At 49.9% G+C, this 18,939-nt stretch overlaps 1 protein-coding gene across 3 annotated transcripts; it reads right to left on the reverse strand.

The window, feature by feature from the left end:
* Window positions 1–18,573, reverse strand: KLHL25 (kelch like family member 25). Of its 3 annotated transcripts, none has more exons than XM_027884956.1 (3): window positions 18,531–18,573; window positions 6,519–8,348; window positions 1–1,539 (listed from the first exon to the last, which is right to left on the reverse strand). In XM_027884956.1, the coding sequence occupies exon 2, from the start codon at window positions 8,329–8,331 to the stop codon at window positions 6,562–6,564; it is 1,770 nt and encodes a 589-aa protein (XP_027740757.1). In that variant the 5' UTR covers window positions 8,332–8,348; window positions 18,531–18,573; the 3' UTR covers window positions 1–1,539; window positions 6,519–6,561. The 3 variants fall into 3 exon arrangements, with proteins under 3 accessions (XP_027740757.1, XP_027740759.1, XP_027740760.1); XM_027884958.1 differs by lacking the exon at window positions 18,531–18,573 and adding an exon at window positions 11,960–12,966; XM_027884959.1 differs by lacking the exon at window positions 1–1,539 and adding an exon at window positions 3,333–3,485.
* Between the last annotated feature and the right edge of the window lie 366 nt (window positions 18,574–18,939).

Raw genomic sequence — 18,939 nt, forward strand, 5'->3', positions numbered from 1 at the left:
TCATTTTTATTAAAGTTCACAAGCAGCTGAAGGGGAAGAAAAAAAAAAAAAAAAAAAAGACTAGAAAATGTAAATAAACGTCATTCAGCGCGTTGCAGACTGGCTGTGCAAAACGTGTGTTCTCCCCGGCAGCAACGGGCGCCCGCTGCTCCGAAAAGACCTTTGTTTGTTTGAAGCCGTGTCAAGGCTTTTCAGAGAGTTGCATCATTCAGCTGGCCAGGCTACAGCTCAGCCTAATCCAGGGGGCAAAAGGCAAGCCTGGAGCCTCTGTAGGTCTGCTGTGCAGGGCAGTGGGATGCCGGGTTGGCGCAGGACCAGTTCCTTGGTGGTGGCCAGCCCTAAAGAGGCCAGTAAGGAGCTGCATCCCTGTCTTGACATGCCAAATCCATATGCCCTCCTTCACAGCATGAGTGAGGAGCAACTCAGGCTGACAGCTCTTGGATGCATAATCCCAAACACAGTCCACAGCCAGTATGTGTGGATAACCTGGAGCAGCCTCAGCCCAACCACTGCAGTAAGAAACACATCTCTGCAAAGTGAAGCCAGGAAGTGGGGTGCCATAGGAAGAAGGGGGATCCCTCCCCTGCCCACCCTGCCATGCTCCCCTAATCCACTTGCTCTCCCTCTGAGGCCTCGCTGGTGGCAAGATGCCCCTTCCCAAGGCACGAGCTGCACCCCTGTTTCTGCTCCTGTGCTAATTACACTCTCACCCACGCGGAGGGAAGCTCAGCAGACCGGCTCTGAGCACACAGTGGGCTTTATCTGGTGAATATCTGAGCAGCGGTGCCGGTGCCTTGGCACACTAACAGAGCTGCTGTGCTCTCCCCAGCAGCTGTGTGTGGGGAGCTACTCGGCCTCCAATCAAATCGCAACCGGCTGCAGCGAGGAAAGGGGGGGGAAAAAAATTTAAAAGGCCCAAAGTGCAAAACAAAAGGCACCTGCCCTGTTTCACCGCAGTACCTGGTGCTGCTGGCAGCCTCCCCAAGCTCCCACGCTTTAATGTTTCAACAGCCATCTCCTTCATCGAGCGGCCAGAGGATGGGGAGGGCCAGGTGCTCTCACCCCTGTTCCCCTTAACAACCAATTCCAAGTCCCCCAAGCAGCGAGCATTGCCAACAGCAAGTTTGCTGCCTTTAAAAAAAAAAAATTAATCTTCTAACCCTCCAACTGAGTAATGAAAAGCACATAAAGGCTGCCCAGCAGTGCTTGCTGAGGGATGCAGCCTCCATCTCTCTGGTGCTGTTGGCCCACTGGTGCCCACGAGCCATCCCCTGTGCCCCTCGTGCCCAGCTCCTGCCTTGCAGCCAGTGCTCCTGGCTCTGAGCCATCCCTGCATGATGGCCAGTGGCGGGGCTGAGTGGTCCTTGGTGGCCCCGTGATGTGATGCCAGAGTAGGGTCTGGCTGTGCCTCCCACTCCTGGTGCCGGGAAGGGATGTGAAAGTTGCCTCGGAGTCCTGTGCGGGACGACAGGAGGGGGCTCAGTCACAGTGTTGTTGGCTCCAACTGCAAGAGAGGGGACCTGGATGTGACTCTGGCATCTGGGGAAGGAAAGAGAAAGCTCATTAACTGGTGAGATGCTTGGCTGAGCCCACACAGGGGAGCACTGGCAGTTACTGGGGTAACCCCCACCCCGAATCCCAGAAATGGGTGGAGGTAGAAAGCAGCTGGCTTGATTGGGAGTTGGAGTGTGCTCTGATTGAGCATGAGAAGGGGGAGAGAGGGCGTTCAGCTGGGGAGGGCTCAGAGATGGGCAGGGAACTCCTGTGGACATGACAAGGGAATGAAAAATTGAGGAAAAAAAAGTTGTGTTTTTTTTTTTTTTTTTGGCAGGGACGAGGGCCCAAGAACTGGAACAGACAAAACAAAAAGACCCTTTTTCTCTTTTTCCACAGGTTTCTCCAAAAACATCCGTATCACTGACATTTCCAAGGGGCTGATTAATCCAGTCTGGGGCCTAGCTCAGACTGCACACGTTTCCATCTGCCCAGGGTTAGGAAAAGCCTGATTTTCATCGACTTTCCTCCCCAGGCCAGCCACTCCCTTCCAATGCTGCCTGATAAACTGGCTTCAGAGACAACCAGCCGCTTGGAAAGAGCAGCAGTGGCAAAAAAATCTGCAATCCCTGTTTATCCAGCCTTGCTATTATACACATGCAAATGGGTTTCCCGAGGAGCCACTGAGAGAAACCAGCTGTGACTTTGTTCTGGCAACTCCAGCGAGGTTGCAACAGGTTGCAAGAAACCACCCCAGCAGCGCGCAGGTGAGTGGCAGGGTTTAGGAGCCAGGAGATTATCCTGGGCATTTTTCAGGCTGCTGTTTGCAGGTCCGCAGGTTTTTGCATGGGAAGATGCCCTTCTGTGAGCAGGGCTCTGTGGATGGAGCCGAGAATGATGCATGGCAACAAAATCCTGGCATTGCTGGAAGGCAAAAGCTGACGGGGCGCTACTGCACGTGAAAGGGAGCCACACCAGGCAGCACTGAATGTGTCTTTGCAATGGCTTGTTATCTAAGATGCAATATAATAATCAGGAAAAGCCACTGAACAGATCTGACACAGCGTGAGTGTGGTATCAGAATACAGTTCAGGGCCTGACATGTGGCCTAAATCCTTTCAGCAGCTTTGGGGCCAAAGTTCATTTTAGGTGCCAGAACACTCTTAAAAACCTTCAGCCTCGGTTGTTCAGCACCCACCCAACAGCAGGTACCAGCTGCTGATGCTGCCCACAGCCCCCATGGGAGCCAATCCCACCAAAGGGCTCCAGTGGGAGCCACAAAGTGGGCTTTGAGCTTTTGGATGTGTCCCAGGAATAAGTGTCTGAGCAGTGCCCAGCCACCAGCCTCCCCTCCCTACAGCCCAGACCGTGAGGAGGATTCTGGAGGAGCTAAAAAGCACCAGAATGGGAACCCCTGGGCAGGGGAACCCCTGGCTTCTCACTGTGATGGGGTTTGGCTCATCCCATTTGTTTTGAGATGGGAATTCCAACATCTCCACCCCAGGGCAGCATTTGAGGCTCAGGAGGTAGCACAGAGGGATGCAGTGACTCCCTCTTCCAATTCACCTTCCCTGGCTGGACCATGCAATCTGAGGCAACCATCCCGCTCCCATTTGTGACTCTTCCCCACCCCACGAAAATGAGAGCGTCACACAGGACAGTCAGTTTGGAGAAACCACTTTTAATGTGGAGACAGGCAGCTTGGAGAACCTGTTCCTGGTGAAGCCCAAAGTCACCTCTGGGGAGGTGTAGAGTTGTCCCCATCAACTGCCACTGCACAGGACTGTGACAGACCACCCAGCATCCTCCTCTGGGCTCCTGGCCAGGCTGCGCTTGTCTTTGTAAACACAGAGAGTCTTTATTAGCCAAGCGCTCAGTATTTTATTTCCCTTTTGTAATGTTCTGCCTTCTCGCGGCTCCACCGCCACGGGTGGGAGGAGACCAGGCTTTCACGTTTCATACTGCTAATCACGCTTGATCCCTGGAATTAACTGCAGGTAATAAGCACTAAATTAATGTCACACAGCCTCCTTGGCAGGGCCGCTGGGACCTCTGCCCAAAGGTGCCCCAGCTCCAGCTGGGAAGGGCGAAGGCCATGCCCTCAAGGAAACATTTCCAGCTGATCAGCTTTATGCTTTAAATGAAAAGCAGGCTGGGTGGTTTATGATCAACGTTTGCCGAGGACAGATTATTTGGGTTTCAGGGACCAGTTTATAGGCAAGAGGTTGTTTTTTCCATGAGTACAAAGTACTGTTTCCTGCCATGTGATTGCCCAGGCCTTTTCCCTCCAGCCCAGCTTGCTCTGCTCTGAGGAATGGTCCCTCCTGAGCCTTCTCCATCCAAGGGGGTAACCCACAGCACACTTGGACACAGCCAGCCTGCCTTCTGGATGTCCCTGCTTGCAGAAGGATCCCATAGGGCCTATCCAGATGTTGCAGCAGACACCTTCCATGGTGGGAGCTGCAAGCCAAAAAGATACCTCAGCCAGACCTGCTACAGGACAATGGTGTAGTCATAGGATCCTAGAGCCAGTTACCCCAGCTCCTGAGCCCAGTTTTGACCCAAGGACAGCCAGGACAGCCAAGGCAAGTACATGGGACATGGGTGGTGCAGCATTGCAACACATGCACATCAGAGACATGCACTCACCCATCCTGGCGCTTTATGTAAGGAGCTGTCACAGTGGCTGAGGCCACAACAATAAATAAGTAAAAAAACCACCCCCCCACACACACACAAAAAAAAAACCCAACACAAAACCTAAAGAAAAATCATGTGGAGAGACATTCTTTCTGGCAAGAGCTCGTGTATATGTTAAATACTTCTTTTAACCGAAGAGTGGAAGCGAAGCCAAAAAAGCACATAAAACCCTCACACAGTGACTTTTCACCAGTTTAATTCACAGGTTGGTATATTACAGCTCCTAGTTTTCTTGTGCTGTTTCAGGCTCCAGGTTACAGGGGGGAAACCTATCTATGCAACCCCCCCCCCCAATCTATTTATTAGGTCTGAACAAACCACATACAGTACGGAGGAAAAAGGGAAGGAGAGGAAAATAACACCACAGTGACTTTGGAGGCTTTTTTATTCAGTGGCTGAAGAATCAACTCCCACCTCAAACTATTCCCTATCCTATTCCCAGGAGCACGGCTGGTGTTGAACTTTAATATTCAGATGCATCTGCTACCAGAGAAAATTAATTTTCAGCTCTAGGATGTCTCTTAAAGAGAGGCCCCATTGACCTGAGCTGAAAATGATGGAGTCCTCACACTCTTTGGTGCAATATTTAATAGCCAAGTGGCAGTTAATTAGATTACTGAGCCACTGTGACAGATGCTAGGCAACGCCTGAGGAGGAGAATTTGGAAAGGTCATTATCTTCCAGTGTTGGGAACACTCCCAGATCTCATTTTAACCCTTTCCACTCTCGCCCTGCCCTCATGGTGGTCCAACCCATGTCAAAACCAGGTGTTTCACAAAGGCCAGAGCAATGCCCTGGGTGATTTTTTCCCACCTGAGAAAAGCAGGTGGTCACATTGGGCAAATAACCAGCAGATGTGCCAGGAACTCCTCCTTGGTTCCCAGCTGGCATCAAAAGAAACGATCACTGGGAGGTGCCAGCAATTTCACCCGCTGGGTGATTCCCAGGCACGCCAACCACACCAAGTGGGAAGCAGGGAAGTGAGAGGGTGTTAGAGGGTTTGGGCAGCATTCTTTCTTCCCTGTATTAAGTGAAGTGGATTTTGATGAGTCTGTGGAAGAATTTCCCTCCCCACAGTCCCCACTTTCCAAATAAAACTGTAAGTGAAGCTTGTCAATCCCACATGCATACCAGCTCCTACAGCTGGCTGGGGTGTAGGCTCCGACCACCAAAGCAGGGCTCTGTGTGTGTTGCTCGCTCTGTGAAACCTGCAGACAGAGCTAGAAGAGGTGTTACAGACCTCCTGATGAGATGATGCTATCCAACTGTTGCCCATATCACTATCTGCTTTTACAAGGCAAGGTGAGAAGAGTTTTTGGCCCTTGCCTGGCCAGCTGTATCTCAGCAGGTTGGTGAAGACACGCAAAACTCCATGGAGCTACACTGGGAACCAGAGTGGCAACCAAACATCCCACTGGGGAGGAGAGAGGACCAGCAGTCCTATCCCAGTGGCACTGCAGTAGCACCTTCCCTGAGCAAGCGAGAACTGGAGCACCAGAATGAGACAGGACATCGTGAGATTCCACCAACTTTCTTATTCTCACATACCCCAAAACACTGATAAACACATTCTTCTTCTGGTTACAAAACCCCTTCCCTCCCACTCAGGTCTTACGCAGAAGTCTCAGAAGTTCTGATTTAACAAGCAACAGTTCGAATGATAAATAAACACTAGGACCATCAAATGCATCGTGGCTTCTGAGCTTTTGCTTCTGCTACCCACTGAAATGTAAATACAGAGTATAAAAAGAGATCCAGGATTTGCCGGCATTCCAAGGGTCACTTGCCTAAATATTCATCAGTTCTGAATAAACCACCCAGAAAATCAGCAAAAATATTGGACTACTGAGATGTTTCCAAAGCACTTGTGGCCCTGGTATCTCCCAGGACTCACCTTCAAGTGTTTTTAGAAACCTTAACTCCCTCAACTGCACAGGGACAGGATGTATTCCATGGTGAGTGTCGTGGCGTGTGAACACATCTGCCCTTCCCTCCCCACCCAACCACAGAAGGGTGACTCTGCCACATCCAGCTACCTCGGAGAAGAGGGAAAGGAGCCATGGCCTGATTGCAACCATCTATGTAGATGTACCTCTAAAGACAATAGGGACAATCAGCTGGAAAAAAGAGAACCCTGGGAGCTAGCTAAGCTTACAGCACTGCAGGACTGGCTGCTGCTTCCTGGCTCTGCATCATACCTTTAAATGCTCCCTGCCCCTAAAACAACCTCCTGAACAACCTGGAACCCGTGACTCCAGCGCGGGGGGTGCAGCCGCAATTGAGGCAAGACAGTGAGTTTCAGTTTAAGAGGAGAAGACCCTTACCTTATTGACCTCCTGGATACAAGCCCCCGAGCCCCGCCCCTCATCATGATGGCAAGTGCTTCCAGGTGCTGACAAAAGCTGTGGGGATGAGCGAGTAAGGCACCGTCGTGATACAGTTCCACGTGTCTGATGTAGGGTCGTAGCAGTCCAGCGTTTTGCACCTCTGAGTGCCGAAGTAACCCCCCACCACGTAGAGTTTATTCCCCGAGGCCAAGGCGTGGCACGACATGCGCTTCGCCGTCATGTCCCCGATGCGTGTCCACTGGTCGGTCTCGCAGTCGAAGCGGTATGCGGACGCCGCCGTGAACTCCGTGTCCCCTCCCATGATGAAAATCTGGCTGCCCAGGACAGCGGCTGCCGTGTAGCGCCAGGGCTGCGGGCATTCGGCTTTGATCATCCATCGATTCTCAGCTGGGTCGTAACACTGGACTTTGGACACCATGTCCCGGTGAATGCTGGTCCCACCAAAGACAAAAAGCTTGAGCCTGGCGCTCACCACCGCGGCGTTGCTCACTCCATCTCTCAGAGGAGCCACCATTGTCCATTTGTTGGATATGGGATCGTACTTTTCCACTTGCTTCAAGGAAACAGAAGGAGATGCAGGGAAGACTCCAGCCACTGCAGTGTGTCCACCAACCACATACAGGCAGTTTTCCAATTCGGCCGAGCCGTGTCCAAACCGAGCGATTAACATCGGGGCAGCTTTGGACCATTCCTCATGCACAGTGTCATACACCCACACGTCTTTGGAGACCCCGTTCTCTGAGCCTCTGCCTCCAGTGATATACACTTTGCAGCCAATGGCACAGGCACTAAACTCCTTCCGTGGACTCGGCAGGTCTGCTTTGGGGATAATTTCCTTTGCTTTGTGGTCTACCTGGTAAATCTTATCACACATGAAGGTCTGTCCTCCCAGGATCAGCAAGGTGTGCCCAGCTTTGCGAGGCCTGGCACAGGGACTGGTGACGACTCCATCATTCTGGAGGATCTTCTTCTTGCATTGAATAGCTTCATCCAAGACAAGCTTGTTCCTTTCATCCACCATGATCAAGTCCTCACAAGCCAAGGCTTCTTTGAGGCATTCAGAAGGAAGCAAAGCCAGACGAACATTCCTCAGAAGCTCTGGGAGATAAGCCTTCCGCTCATCCAGATCGTATTTCACCCACTGGATGACAGCCTTAAAGACTTTTTCTTCATCCTCAATTTCCAGCTCATCGCTGGAGATGAGGTCCAGCAAAGTGTCCTTGGAAAGGTTGTTGAAGTCCTCACTCTTGTGAACAGTCTCAAAGTTGACCAGGCACATCCTCCAGGAGAGCTCATAGAGCCGTCGGCACTGATGAGCATCCGAGAGCAGCATCATGCCCAGGCAGTTGGAAGGGTAGAGGTTCTTCTCCAGGAACTCGGCCGCCGCATCTCGGACGTCGTGGAACTGCAGCATGTCTCCAGCTTCCAGGAGGGACTCAGCGTTCTCCTCATTGATGATGATCCGAGAGGAGTAGGCAAAGTCCAGCAGCAGCTCCAGCACCTCTGGGTGGAGGCTGTCATGGAAGTTCACCTCGTCGTCCAGGCTCTCCCGGAGGCCGTTGCTAAACATGGCCTCGAAGTACCTGCTGGAGGCAGCCAGCACTGCCCGGTGGCACGGGAATGACCTGTTACCTGCCCAAAGGGTGACATCGGTGAACATGCAGTGCTTCCGCAGGGTGTTCAGGTGGGACAGGACACAGTCCGGGTGGGAAGCTTTGTGAAAGAGCAAGATGTTCATGGAGCCGGTGCTAGTCCGGGATTTACGGTTCTCGTGGACGCTGACTGACATGATGGCAGAGCTCTTGCCTGCGGGAGAACAAACAGGAAGACCATTATTCCCTTGTCCTTACTGATGTATGGCATGGAGAACATGTGCGTTTGCTATCCAACCCTGGTACGCTGCCAATGGACCTCAAATGAGAGGCACCAGCAGATGCCCCTGTGCTCCTGCACCCCGACTTGCTGAGCCCATGCCTCCTGCACCCTCACATCCTCCAAAAAATTTAACTCAGGCTGAACAGGGTGGGAAGGCAGAGCAGGGTAAAGGGGGGAATTCTCCACTTTGGTTTCAGCAACAGAGCAACAAAGTGAAGCAATCAACCCCCAAACTTGGTGGTAGATTGTCTCAACAGCCCCTAGAGGGTATTGGCAAACCACAGAAGAGTTATTTTTCCTTAGAAAACAGCATCGAGAGAGCAGACTATCCAGGGTAAAGGGCATCGGTCTGTTCCTGGCTCAGCAGAAATCAAGTCTGGCTTCTGATTTTCATATAGATTGCTGCAGGTTTAGGAAAGGCAATTGCTAGACGTTTTATTTATGGAATATTTAACTACCAGCACAAGTCAAAAGTTTTGAATAAATTTTACCAAAGCCATTCCTTTTAGCTTCTGATGATGAAACTCACTACACACTTCATATGATTTAAACATTTTGCAGGACAGATTCACATCAGAGCAAAACAAAAGAGACAGCCCAATTACGCCTTCTACCAGACAGGCAGAAGCAAACACAAGGCTTTTATTAGCTACTATTTCATTTAAATGCTACCTGATACCGTTCTTTGCCTGCAGAAGAATACCCCTTTGGAGTAATCAAATTAATACTACCTAGATGATAAAATGCAAGTAATTTACTCCAAAATATTTTAGCCAGCTGTATTTTGTTCCCTGTCTGACTAAAGCAGACAGACAGGTAAGCAAATAGCCCTCTCTTACAGAAGAAAGTCAATACTGAAGTTCATAGCACAATTGTCCCAAGGTATGAAAAATGAACCCAAAAAAAAGAGAAAAATGGGCTCATCCTGCTGTCCCTCTACTCCAGCCACTGAAATGTTTAGAAATCAGCCATTAGCCAGACAGCTGGGGAAGGTTTTTCAGATGGGTTCTTTATGTTGATGTTGGTTGGATGTGTTTTTGTTTTTTTTTTTTTAAGTTCCTCTTCATAACCTGAGGCTTCTCAAGGGCCTTTCTACCCTGCAAACACAAGGGCTGCAATTCAACCCTATCCTCCCCAGCCAGGCTGAGCTCTCCATCACGCCAGCCCAGTGTTGGGGGGTCTCAGGGGAAACCACGAAATGCTGGGAGCACGGACGCAGCGCTCCCAGGCTGCCACAGGTCACAGCCGTGACCTGGCGATGACCTGGAGCTGCACAACCCTCCCACACTCCACGGGTGGATGACCTCAAGCAGAGGCGGATGGCCAGATAAGCTGCTTGACTCAGGCTCTGCTCATATGTTTCCTACCCCAGCTTCTCCAGCACCTCCAAGAGAGTCCAAATTAGACAAACAATTGTGGGTATGTCGCTCCTTCCCCACCCACTGCCATGAATTATTGAGGTTGGTCTTCCCAAGGCCTCACTCATTCCTTAGGGCTGTGTCATAGTCCAGGGAAAAATCTCTGTGCTTCTCCATGCAGAAATGACAGGTTGCCCAAGCAGCCACAATTCCTGCTCAGCCTCTGAGTCGTGGCAGGAGCATCGACGCAGGTAATTGGGTTGGATATGTACATGCCATCACCAAATCCCTGCAGCCTGGGGTTGAGGCTGACAAGCTCATTTCACTCCTGATTGGAGGCTGTGCAGAATTAAGGCTCCAAAACAGGAAGCAAAATGCCATTATGGAACAGCACTTTGAAGTGCATCTGAAGGAAATGTTTCCAACATCTACACCCAGCGCAGGAACAACACTAATTTAGGAGGTTATATGGATTCCCATGTCAACGCCGAAGCGAGGAATACAAATGAAACATTTATGAGTCTGCTAAAAGCTATTGATTTAGGTTCCTATTCCTACAACCTCAGAAACCACCCTGCCGTTGCCTCTGCTTTCTTTGCTCACAGCTCAGGTCAGCTACTCAGTGTTACCCTTTGATTTCCTTATGCACAAAAAATGAAGCCATGTATATAGGACAGCTATGGAAACAAACACAAGGATTGCAGGGAGGCAGCAATGATTTTTCTGACACTAAGATTAAAAAATCACTACTCAGAACAGAAAGAGCAGGTCATTTAGAAATTAAAATGTCTATATAAAAGCCACAGCACAGCCATTTTATACATATATATATACACATACAGATACATATACTGTGCAGACACACACATATATATATATATATATATATATATATATATATATATAAAATCTCAGGCTTCTACCATCAAACATCTAGCCCAAGGAACTTGTTAGCAAACAATATTTCTATCTTATGTGTATTGACCAACATTCAGGGAATAAATTGGCAGGTTCCAGTTCAGTTCCCAGCACTGCTCTTCATATCACCTTGTCCCACTACAAGCACCAACTGATCCCCAGTGCAGCTGCAAGTCTGAAACCTAAAGAGGTCACAGTCATAGCCCCTTGGCCTCTCCTAGAGCCAGGTTATGACACTGGATGCTACTGGTCACAGATGAGCAGGGCTAGACAGACCACTAAACTGAAACTAAAGCAGCCTCTGGGCTGCAGCCATCTCCCCAGCAAGCCTTGCTTGTGGTTTTCCAGCAACTTCCAGACAGCTTTTTCTGAGGGCTTCTTGAATCCTGCCAGAGTGGCACAAGCAGAAAAGTGGCAGGTACTAATCCTTCCCCTCACAAACACACCTCACCACATTTCTCAGTCTACCAGAGACCTTGGCATCATCTCACCCCTATTAGAAAAACAGAAACTGCAGGCAGCAGCTATTTCATCTGGTGGGTTTCTTCCAAACTCTAGCAGCTTACAAACCTCAGAAGCCTGTAGGTAAATGATCTCCTACAATTTCATGATGTGCACAAAAGCGTGCTTCGATTTAAGCAATGTTTAACTGCGGCGATGAACAGGCCGGACCCATGACGTGTGCACTTCTCTGAAGCAGACACATGCAGAGCAGAATTTGGCCCCTACCACATTCCTTGCTTCCCTTACCCAACTTCTGAGCTGAAGAGAAAAAGCAGAGCCACTCAGAAGGAGGAATATTTTACTCAAAGCAACCTGTCAGTGGCTCCTGCCAAGCTCCCACCGGCTCTGCGAGTGCTCAGGGGTTATCGGAGCTCCCAGCTGCATCTTCCATCAGGCAGGAAGCTGTCGCTGGAACAGCTGTGTCAATGAGAATAGCAGAAGGCATGACCTGAACAAACTGGGGCTTGGATTTCTCCATGCTGCATTCATTTTTTTTTTTAACTTCGAAAGGCAGTTATTGAAAAAATAAATATCTACTGCATAACCTTTTAAAAGGATCTTAACTGCACGCAGAGGCAGATGATAATCCTTCTTCCATATGGATGAGGGCAGAGGGGCATCAGCTTTTTGACAGCTATCCAACGATGTCTGCTGGCTGTAGTATTCCCCTGGCTGTCTGCAGTCTTTGAACAGCCAGGATAGGAAAGACAGGCTTTTTCCAGCAGAGTAAGATAAGGATGCTTTGAAAATCCTTCCACTCACCCAGACAGGGCAGACAGCAACCCTGAAGGAGGGAAGGAGTTTGCTCAGGGAGAAAAGACCTCTCGAATCTCAGTTCATGAAGAAAAAACCCCAGCTACCTCTCTGGACAAGACAAAGCTAAAAAAGATAAGGGGCAAATCCAAAAGCACAGAACTGGCCAAACTCCCACTCAAAGAAGCACAACTCTCCTATCCAAGAGCCTCTTGCTTCCTCCAAACCATGCCCCAGGAGAAAGCTGCCCCTCTCAGGCTGGTGGGTCATCATGTCAGAGCCCTGCTGGAATGGGTCATCTAGAGAACTTTGGGAAACACTTTATCACCTCTTGAAAAATCCAAACACGTCTTAGATAGACACTTTGAAGCTGTATCAGGCCCTGTCCCCAGCCACAAAAGAACTGCACATGTGAGGACAGCTCAAAAGGACTATTGATATATGAACTATATTTAGCCAGGCTTGGGGCTTCCCCTCCATCTCAAACCACCAGCCTCTCTACAAATCTGCAAATTCATTCACTATCTGCAGGGAATTTCCAGCTGAGATCCTGCTTCCTTCAAGAGGACATTTGAGAGTGAATATGCTCCCCAGTGGGACTTCAGGGGATCAAGAATAATTTCTGCTAAGAAGGGCAAAACTACAGGATTTATACGTGTTCTCCCAAGACTGTAAAGGTTGGCTAAGCACCAACAAAGAGCCCAAATCCCATGATCTCAAACTGGGCGCTTTCTGTTTGCCAATCAGAGAAGCAGAAACCAGAACGCATTTCTTTTTGCCCCACTCAACCATGAACTATTTAAAGCTGTAAATAAGTAAATAAATAAGCAGTGAGGTTCCCAGCTGGCTCAGCTCCGAAGACCTGGAAGAAGCTGCTCATGCTGCAGCCGAGATTCATTCCCAAGCAGTCAGACATATACAGGCCCTCCATGTATGGGCTGCACTACAGCCTAGAGTCGCTCCTTCCAAACCAGAGCAGACCCACCTTAAGCAGGGAGAGACAACAGGAATAAAATCCATTTTCATTTTCTCTCCGTTTCACAATATCGACCCTGTGGGGTGAAACACCATCTTGAACTCAGCCAAAGTTCAACTCTACCCATTACAAATGCGCCTGCTCCCTCATCCCAAATATCTGGACTTTTCCAACCTGGTTCTTAGGCCAGCAGCGTTATCACAGGCCAAAATTACTGGTATAGAATCAACTTCCCCCTTTTTACTGTAGAGAGTTGCAAACAAGAAACATAAAGTCACCTACTGTGTTTTCTTCAGAGGGAAGAGCTCCTTGCAAAGCTGCTTAGAAGAAAGAGCAGTGAGAAAACACACTGTCAAACACAGAGCCAGATACAGCTGTTTCAGATGCGATTTCCCAGCACTGGAGACCATCAAAAGGTTTGAGAAAGTGGATCTGTTACATGCAGACATTCACGTACTCAGACACTGCTCGAGCTTCAAAAGCGGAAAAAAATCCAGCAGAAAACAGGACAAGATGGTGGGGGAGGGAGATAGAAAACAAGAAGAGGGAAGGAACAAATGTAACAATGTTTTCAGATGATTTTCCTGTCCTTGCATAACACACTGGACTGTCAGCTACACAGCCTAGAGCTGCTTGAAGTGCTCGACACTAATAATGCCCTTCTGTAAAGAGCGCTTGAGATTAAAGGAATTAAATAGCACCTGGCATTTAGTGCAGCACCACACTTGTTGAGCGTGGAGCCTGGGCTGCTGCCAGGTGGGCAGCAAAGGACCTTCACCGCACCATCTCCCAGGCACGCTCTCTGTTCTGTCCATGCTCCTGCGTGCCTGGCTGCAGACTTTGCTGTCTAACAAGCTGGGTTCATCTCCAGCAATTCTGGTGAATTTAGTGGTTTACCTGTGTCAGCCAAATTTGTTCTTGTTCTCCTCAAGATGACTAACGCAGCAAAGATGCAACTGTGATTCTGCACACTGGAATTCAGACAACATAACTGCCATGAATCAGAGGCTATCGCTCTGGATTTGCCCTTCCTGACAAACTCTTCATGTTTCATCATACTTGCAAATAGGCAAGCAAAGGAAAGGCAGCTGACTCCATTCCCCCAGCGCAGAATTTCTGATCCTGCCCCAGCCTTTGAGAATGGAAGGCATCCTTATCATTTCTTCTCATTTTCTCACTTCCTAGTCTAGCCTGTACATCCTAGACAGAAAACAGAAAGACCATGTGAAAGGCTCCTTCTGTTGGCTCAGACAGAAACTGGGAGGATTTCCAAGCCCAATTCTGTAGGCTCCAGGAATCAGATTGTCTGGAGAAGATCCGGGTGCATATCTGAACGTTTTGAAACTCAGTCTCAGAAACTCGGTATGAGTTTCATATCCCACTCATATTCTGATATCCCATTCTCACTAGTACCCACCATTACTTCCTTTAAACCCAATCCCCACTCTGAGTCCAAAGCCACCACAAGAATGTCCTGAATGCCACCTAACACAGAAAACAAAACCAGCATTGCCAATCTGTACCGATTAGTGAGGTTCTTGTTTTGTCTTGCAAAAGCACTGGCAGAAGGCGCAGCAGTGCCTCAAATCTATGACATGAACAAATCTGAGCCAAAGGCGATCATGTTCCAACCACAATAAAAATACCCATAGGAAATCCACTTTGCACACAATAAATGCAGTTTTATTTGCAAATCAGGTATTGGACTTGCCATTCTGCAACTGAGATACTCCATAAAGGTTCTTGAACTACCTGGGAGGCAATCACATAATGTTCTTGTTCATCATGAAGCACGTTGGCTTTGCCACTCCTGGGAATACCACACCCTCTTACAACCACTACCCAAATCGGGATAAATAACGCTTTTAGCCACAGTCCAGGGTCCAGACAATGGCTTTTCATTGCTTCGCCTCAACCCCAGCGGATCTTTTCAGAGCCTGTGATTCATTTCAGAGGCTGCGGTGGGGTTTTGTCCTCCCCGCCTGCCCTCCAGCTCCGCTCCTGAATACACCCCATTCCGCCAGATCAATCACAGTCGCTCTGCAGAATGAATGAGGGGCTGCAGAGGAGGCAAGCATTTGCAATCCCATCTCCCAGATCATACTCAAAAAGGCTCCAGAATGGAAACAGCCTGCTTGATTGCAGTGTCTACCCCAGCCCCGTCTGGGCAGGATAAAGTCCTTTTCAAGCAACCCAACTTGCTGATGTGCTGCAAAGGCAAAAGGCCCTTGGTACTTCACGGAACCACATGCCACTTCCCAGGGAGAGTTTAGGAGACAAGATGTGGTACACGTCAAATTAACACCAGAAAAACCACAGCAGTTGCTGACTCCAGAGATCGTATTCAGATCCTCCCACTCTCTGCGTGCTGTGCCCAGCTCCCGGCGCTGAGGCTGGCAGAGCCCAGTGCTCCGGTGGCCAGGCTAACCATAAGCCACGGACACTCATACCAAACAGGTCTGTCTGCCTGCTGTCAGGGCAGGATTGTAATTTTGGGCCTGGCCAGTTAAGCTGAGGTTTTGTTTTGCCGTCCCCACTCCCCTGCCAGGCAGGAGATCACGGTACAACTGCCAGGTTTGGTGTGCTCATTTGCAATTCTGGCTGGAGTTCAGAGCCATGGAGATGGGAGGCCCTCATGCCTTCTGAAGCAATTAGCCCCTGATGCTGATGGGCACGGAGGACAGCAGTTCCCAACTGTATTGTAAAGCACTGACAGATATTGAAGGGTCTGGGGCTGCAAGGCAGGGTATTGCTCATTGCCCTCTGGCTCTGGACAGAAGGAACAAATCTGACACCCATCTCCTTCCGTTTCAGTACTCCCACAGCATCAAAGCACACACTCACCCTGCAAGTTCTGGGCCACTGTGTGAGCACTGCAGCAGCCCAGGCTGTCCTGGGCATCTGGGCACACGCTGCAAGCAAACCAGAGTGATTGCCAGTGTGGTGCGGTAATAAATTTGCCTCACCACAATCTGACAGGCTGCTATATAAAACTGGTAGTCTTTGCAAAGTCTAATGGTCAGCAAACAGACAGTGGTTACAGCACATGCAACATTCCCAGGCTTGAGTGATGGAGGGAAGACAGAGCTGTCTGTACTGGCTGGAGTGATACTAATAGTCACTACGGGGATATAAAGCTGATAAGCAAAGACAGACCGATGTGTTGGTGGTTAAAGGTCAGGCCAGGGGGCTTGGAGTGGCTTGTTACAGCTAAATGCTTCCTAGCCAGCTTTCCTGCAGCCACTGCTTCAGCAGAGCCAGCTACACTCACTCAATTCAATTACAGTCTGTAAAAGGCGGGAGTAAATCTCCCCCTCAGTTCAACTGCTGACACTGCTTCAAACCTGCCCCTTCCACAGTCCCTGAGCATCAGCAGCCCTGGACACCCCCGGCCAGCTCTGCCTGTCCTGCTCCACCTACTCACACCCAAGCCAAGGTACTGCTCAACACTCTTTTGTAATGCTGCCACTTCCCTCCCCACCTTGCAACATGCTGCATTGTCCTCTTCCACCTCCACAGATGGCCACATCCTGCCCTTCCTGTTTTGTCTTCCACCTCCTTAACACTGCCCAAAACCTCCTCTGACTCCTAAGAAGGACCTGAACTCCTGTGGGCTTTGGGGAGCGGTTGGTTACCACCATAGGGACAAAAATGCCATCTTAAGTCACACATGCATATGTACACATAGAAGTGGGCACACTCCTTGTCCCCACCCCAGAACATGTCCAGCACTCTGTCCAGAGCTGGAGGGACCACATTATGTATCAGACATGTGCTCATTTTCTCATTTTCACACATGTGGCATACATGTCATGCAACATCTTATCATCTGTTCTCAAGTTGTCACCTTCACAAATTTCTTTTGCCTAGCTCTTCCAGTCAAACCTTTTTCAACGGGCCTTATCTCCTCTCAGAAAGCACATCTGAGACACCATCCTCTCTGCTTGAGCTACATGAACCTGCCCCAAGCACAGCATGAGAGGATACCACGCTCTGCACACAGGCTGAGGCAGGAGGACTTCAGATAACAATCCTCAAATACTTAAAAAAATGAACAAAAAAAGGGATGGGACATTTAAGTTCCTCCGTGCTGAAGTTGCCTACAGTCTCCCACGTCTATATTATGGTGCAACCAACTTGCTCCTGCAGCAATTTTCACTTCAGGTCAGACCTGAGAATCTTGTGCCCACCTCACCCCTTCCTGCTGCAGAGCAAACTTCCACCTATGCCTCCTCCCCTAGTGCTTCACTCGGCCTTATCACGGAGATAAACCAGAGCAGATGGTTGGGGTTTAAGACACAAAGGAGACAAAATGTGTTTTCAGACAAGATTTGATCCAAAGCAGCAAACAGAACAAGGAAAACAGAGAGGCCCCAGAAAGGGTCCCAGGGAACTAAGGAGTCAGAGCCCTTGAGAGGTGGGCAGAGAATAGAAAGTACAGGAGAGCTCAGAACTCTGGAAGGAGACTGTCCCCAGAGCAGCTGAGCCAACAGCAGCAGCTGGCCACCACCAGGAACACGTGGGGCGTGTTACACACAGCTCGAGTTGCTCCTAAGGTAAGTTCAATAAAAAACAGGGTCACAAGACACAGGAAGGAAGAAGGAAAGACAAGGGAAGTTGCGAAAGTATAAAGGTTATAGAGTTGCTCGTTTCTCTTGTGGTTCTGGATCTGTCCTGGAGAGGAAGAGGTTTGTTCAGGGTAAGACTGCACAGCACCCGGACTGCGAAAGTCACTCCTGCAGATCACAAGGGAACACACACAGAGATCGCCAGGGAAGGAAAACAGAAAACTGTCCTGACACTGGGGCTCTCCACAGGAACAGCATGAAACACTCGGCTGTCTGCTTATGAAAGGCTGAGGACAGATTTTCCAAGCACAGATTTGGCTAGTCTAAGCCCCCCATCTGAATAACTATAAGCAGATAGATAAATAAAATAAATAAAATAAAATAAAATAAAATAAAATAAAATAAAATAAAATAAAATAAAATAAAACAATCAAACCCCAAACATCAACAACAACAAAGAAACAAAAGAACAACTACGAAACAGGCTTCTAAGTTGTTTAAATGTCAAGGGGACTGTGAGGACAGCGAAGGCAGGAAGAACTATTTATTCTCCTCTGTCAGTTCAGCTCAGTCACTCACACGAACCTGCTCACTTCTCTCGACAGGGCTGCTCGAACCGATTTCATCAGAGGCCATGGAAGTTGTGTCCCTCAGAGCACAGCTTTGATTTATATATATATACATATATATGTATGAGAGAGGGGAGAAAAAAAGAAAACAAAAAAACCAAAAAGCAACGCCACTCTACTTTCATATCCAAAAGGTTAATAGCTGGGTTTAATGCTTTCTATTTATTTATTTCTTTATTCCTTTGCAAAAGAAAAGCCTTTCCCCTCCCTAAACCCTTCCCTGCCGCCTCCTGCCTATGGCACACGATGCTCCGAACCCCGGCGAGCCCCGGGCCGGTACCGGGTGGGGGGGCGGCACTCCGGAGGTCCGGCCCATCCTCGAGCCCCCCAGGCTCCCAACCCACCCGAGCAAACCCCTTGCTCGGAGGGGGCCGGAGCGGGTCTGGTGGTGGGGGGGAATCACTCACCGTTCTCTTGGCCACAGCGAAACCTCCGGGAGCGGCAAAGCCCCCGGCGCGGGGGGCGGGGATGCAGGGCTGGAGGAGGGAATCAGGGCTGGGGGAGGGATGCAGGGCCGGAGGAGGGAAGCAGGGCTGGCAGCAGGGCTGGAGGAAGGATGTGGGACGGAGGCGGCGGAGCGCGGAGCGTTGCGCGGCCCCCGCGCTCCCCGCGCACAATGTCCCCGCCGGGCGGGACCGGCCGCGCGTGGGACCGCGGGGGCGGGGCCGGCCGCTGCCGCCGCCACCAATCAGCAAGCGCCGCGCCCGTGACGCGCCTCTTAGACACGCCCCTTTCGGGAGCAGCAGCCAATAGGAGAAAGAAGAGGCGACTTGTGGGCGGGCTCTGTGCGAGCCGTAACGCCCCGGGTCCTAAAGG

The sequence above is a fragment of the Empidonax traillii genome, unplaced genomic scaffold, assembly GCF_003031625.1.
Source record: "Empidonax traillii isolate 1590-97213 ecotype Southwest subspecies unplaced genomic scaffold, ASM303162v1 scaffold158:size1480230, whole genome shotgun sequence".
Lineage (NCBI taxonomy): Eukaryota > Metazoa > Chordata > Aves > Passeriformes > Tyrannidae > Empidonax > Empidonax traillii.